Source organism: Monoraphidium neglectum (genome assembly GCF_000611645.1).
Source record: "Monoraphidium neglectum strain SAG 48.87 unplaced genomic scaffold scaffold05633, whole genome shotgun sequence".
Taxonomy (NCBI): Eukaryota; Viridiplantae; Chlorophyta; class Chlorophyceae; order Sphaeropleales; family Selenastraceae; genus Monoraphidium; species Monoraphidium neglectum.
The window spans coordinates 1-3,003 of record NW_014007997.1 but is presented as its reverse complement, the minus strand read 5'-3'; the positions used below and the strand labels follow the sequence as shown (position 1 = coordinate 3,003).

At 57.7% G+C, this 3,003-nt stretch overlaps 1 protein-coding gene across 1 annotated transcript; it reads left to right on the top strand.

Annotated features, from left to right (window-relative positions):
- Window positions 1-969: 969 nt before the first annotated feature.
- On the top strand, window positions 970-1,866 carry MNEG_15753 (hypothetical protein; the record flags this gene model as incomplete). The annotated part of the gene is made up of 2 exons (XM_014035776.1): window positions 970-1,026; window positions 1,384-1,866. The coding sequence occupies 2 exons, from the start codon at window positions 970-972 to the stop codon at window positions 1,864-1,866; spliced, it is 540 nt and encodes a 179-aa protein (XP_013891230.1).
- Between the last annotated feature and the right edge of the window lie 1,137 nt (window positions 1,867-3,003).

Sequence of the window (3,003 nt, the reverse complement as noted above, 5' to 3'; positions counted from 1 at the left end):
AGAGTCGCAGCAACAGCAGGGCGCCACAGAGGTGCAGACCGAGGAGGAGGCGGCTGTTGACAAGCTGGCGTGGCCGCTGCGCGTGCTGATTGCTGCTGGCCTGGCAGAGTCGATTCACAGCGTCCACCAGGCGGGCGTCTACCACTTGGACATCACCCCGCGTGAGTGCCGCCGCCGATGTCCTGGCCACAGGTGCTTGCTGCAGCAGCAGGGTCGCGTGAAATTTGGCTGTCCATGCGCCAACTGACCATGCTTTGCTGACTGCCTGGCCCATCTGGTGCAGGCAATGTGCTGGTGGACACCGAGGCAAGGGGGACCACTGGCGGCGTCAGCGTGACGCTCATTGACATTGGCCTGAGCAGGGTGAGTAAGGGGACCGAGGGGGCGAAGGGGGCGAGAGGAGGCCCTTGCCAGCCGATGGATTTCAGGGAACTGAGTTTCTGGGGCGTACATATACTGAGGTTTCAAGAGAGAGATAGATAGATAGATAGATAGAGAGAGAGAGAGAGAGAGAGAGAGAGAGAGAGAGAGAGAGAGAGAAAGAGTGTGTATGTGTGCGCGCGCGCGTGTGTGTGTGTGTGTGTGTGTGTGTGTGTGTGTGTGTGTGTGTGTGTGTGTGCGCGTGGCGTGTGCGTGTATGTTGTCAAGTTCTTGCTGGCTGCAATCAGGGCGGGGGAGGGGGCGGCGTACAGCTGTTTGCAGCGCTGACATAGGGCTTGTTTTAGGGGTTGCCAGCGTAAGTGGCGTCCATCTAGCCAGTGTTGATCTTATCGTCCAGCCAAAGCGGTGCAGCACTCAGCGCCCGGCTCCCCTCCCGCATTGCATCAGCACGTCATGCGCAAGATTGTGCAAGGCTAGCTTCACAAGGCTTCAAATTTGCAATGCTTTGCCGTGCTGCACATGAGTTGGGGTATATTTTGTTGAACTGCTCTTCCACGACCCACCCAGCCTGGTGCTTCTGCGCGGGACATGGACGGCGAAACAAGCTTGCTCACCAAGACCAAGGGGGGAACACCGGGTTACATGGTGAGTGGTTGAATAGCAGCAGGGACATACGTAGCAGATGTATAAGCAGCTGCAGCAGCAGCAGCAGCAGCAGGAGCAAAAGCAGGATCAGGAGCAGGAGCAGCAGCAGGAACAGGAGCAGGAGCAGGAGCAGCAGCAGGAACAGGAGCAGGAGCAGCAAGAATTGCACTTCAACGTTGCATTGAAACCCCAGTTACCCCAGTTGCCGTTGGTAACTGGGGTAACTGCTATAGTTGCAACCGTCATGTGCGTTCTTGTGATTGGGCAGTGTGTGAGGTGGGTACCAAATCATATCACTCCTTACAAGACTCATGGCATCCCGCCCCCCTTCCTTGCCCATTGGCGGTCGCCTTTCAGAACCAGGCCCAGACCAAGGGCAAGTATGGCACGGCCAACGACGTGTATCCCTTGGGCGTCATCATCAGTGAGATGCTGACCGGGCTCAACTCGCTCCTCACAGCAGACGAGTGCGTGCGCGCCTTGCAGCTGGCTGATCAAGACGCGGCAACGTGGCCGGCCGGCCGACACAGCGGCTCCTATATGGACGACGGGGATGAGGCCAAGATTTACTTGTGGATGGAGTACGGCATGCGTGTGCCGCTGGCCACTGTGATCCAGTTCATCCTGCGGAAGCACCAACACGTGCCCAAGGCGCTGTGGCACCCTGCATGGTTCACCGGTCAAGACACCGCCGAGATTGCGGCTGCTGAGAGCGCGGGGGAGGTGCTGCACGCGCAGGTCTGCCTGTGCTTTGACATCAAGGAGCTAGGGCGGTCGAAGCTGCCGGCGGTGCTCGGCGCGATGCGCCCTGCAGTAGTGGCTGCTCTGAAGCATGGCTGAGATTGGGGGGCCACCCTTGGGTTGCATTGTGTGTCGTGTGTGGGATCTGCCAGGCCTGGAAGAGCTGCCGGTGGTGCCGCCTGCGTTGCTTGCAGTGAAGTTTGTGCTTGAAGCATAGGGTGTCCTGGATGGTATCATCTTTCCGAGCGAGCAGACCAGGTACACTGAATTGCGCATGCGCATGCATGTGTTAGTTTGTCTTGTGCTGCAGACGCTGCACAGGCGGCAGCAGCATGCGCCTGGTGCATAGCTTGCAATCTCTCTGTGCTCTTGCTATTTTGCTTTCAAATGATGCGGTGCGATGATGGACCTGGGACTTCGCGTCAGGGGTGCACTACTGCCGGCCGATGATATGGCACGGCCCCGCTGCGTTGGCACGCTGTGCCAGCAGGCACACCCTCACTCTGTCACTCTTGTCCTTGTCCCTCCTCCAAACCAAACCTTGATGCCTTCACCACTGTGCTGCAACTGTCCCTTTGTTTGAGTAACAGCTGCGTCCACCTGCATCATGTAATGTGTTTGTCTGCTGGGCCCCGCAGGGGTTGACCCATGTTTGACTGTATGGCCCCTGCGCAGGTCTTGCAGCCAGCGCTAAGAGCTGTAAATGGCCCACGAACCTGCACATGCCGACATTCTATAAAACATTATCAGCGTTTGCATCCTAAGCTGCTGGTTCAAAAGCAACACGAGGAGCAGCGAAGCATCGGTGGCGGCCAGCAGGTGCAGCACAGCACCGGCTACCCAGCTGTGTTGTTTTGATGATTTGGGGCTTGCCCTGGGCTGGCACCAAAAAACGGTGCATTTTGCTTTGAATATACGTCCTTCTCGGTTCGCCTGGCTGTCTTTATAATCAATACTGAAGATTGCACCCCTGCGCCCGCAGCGAGATCATCTTTGCTGTTGCATACACACTCGCTGACGATGCCGGGCACCCATCACGAGTACGGAACTGCCTGACCAAGTCACGCCATATCATTGATACCTTTATGCAGTCGCATTGCAGCCAGATCGATTGAGGGGTCAAACCTGTGACACGAAGGCCAGGCCTGGCAGGCACCGCCCTGCATGTCCGTAAGCGTACAAAAGGATAGGCCTACCGCCACTCCCAAGCGCGTCAAGGCCTGGCGGTGGCCACCC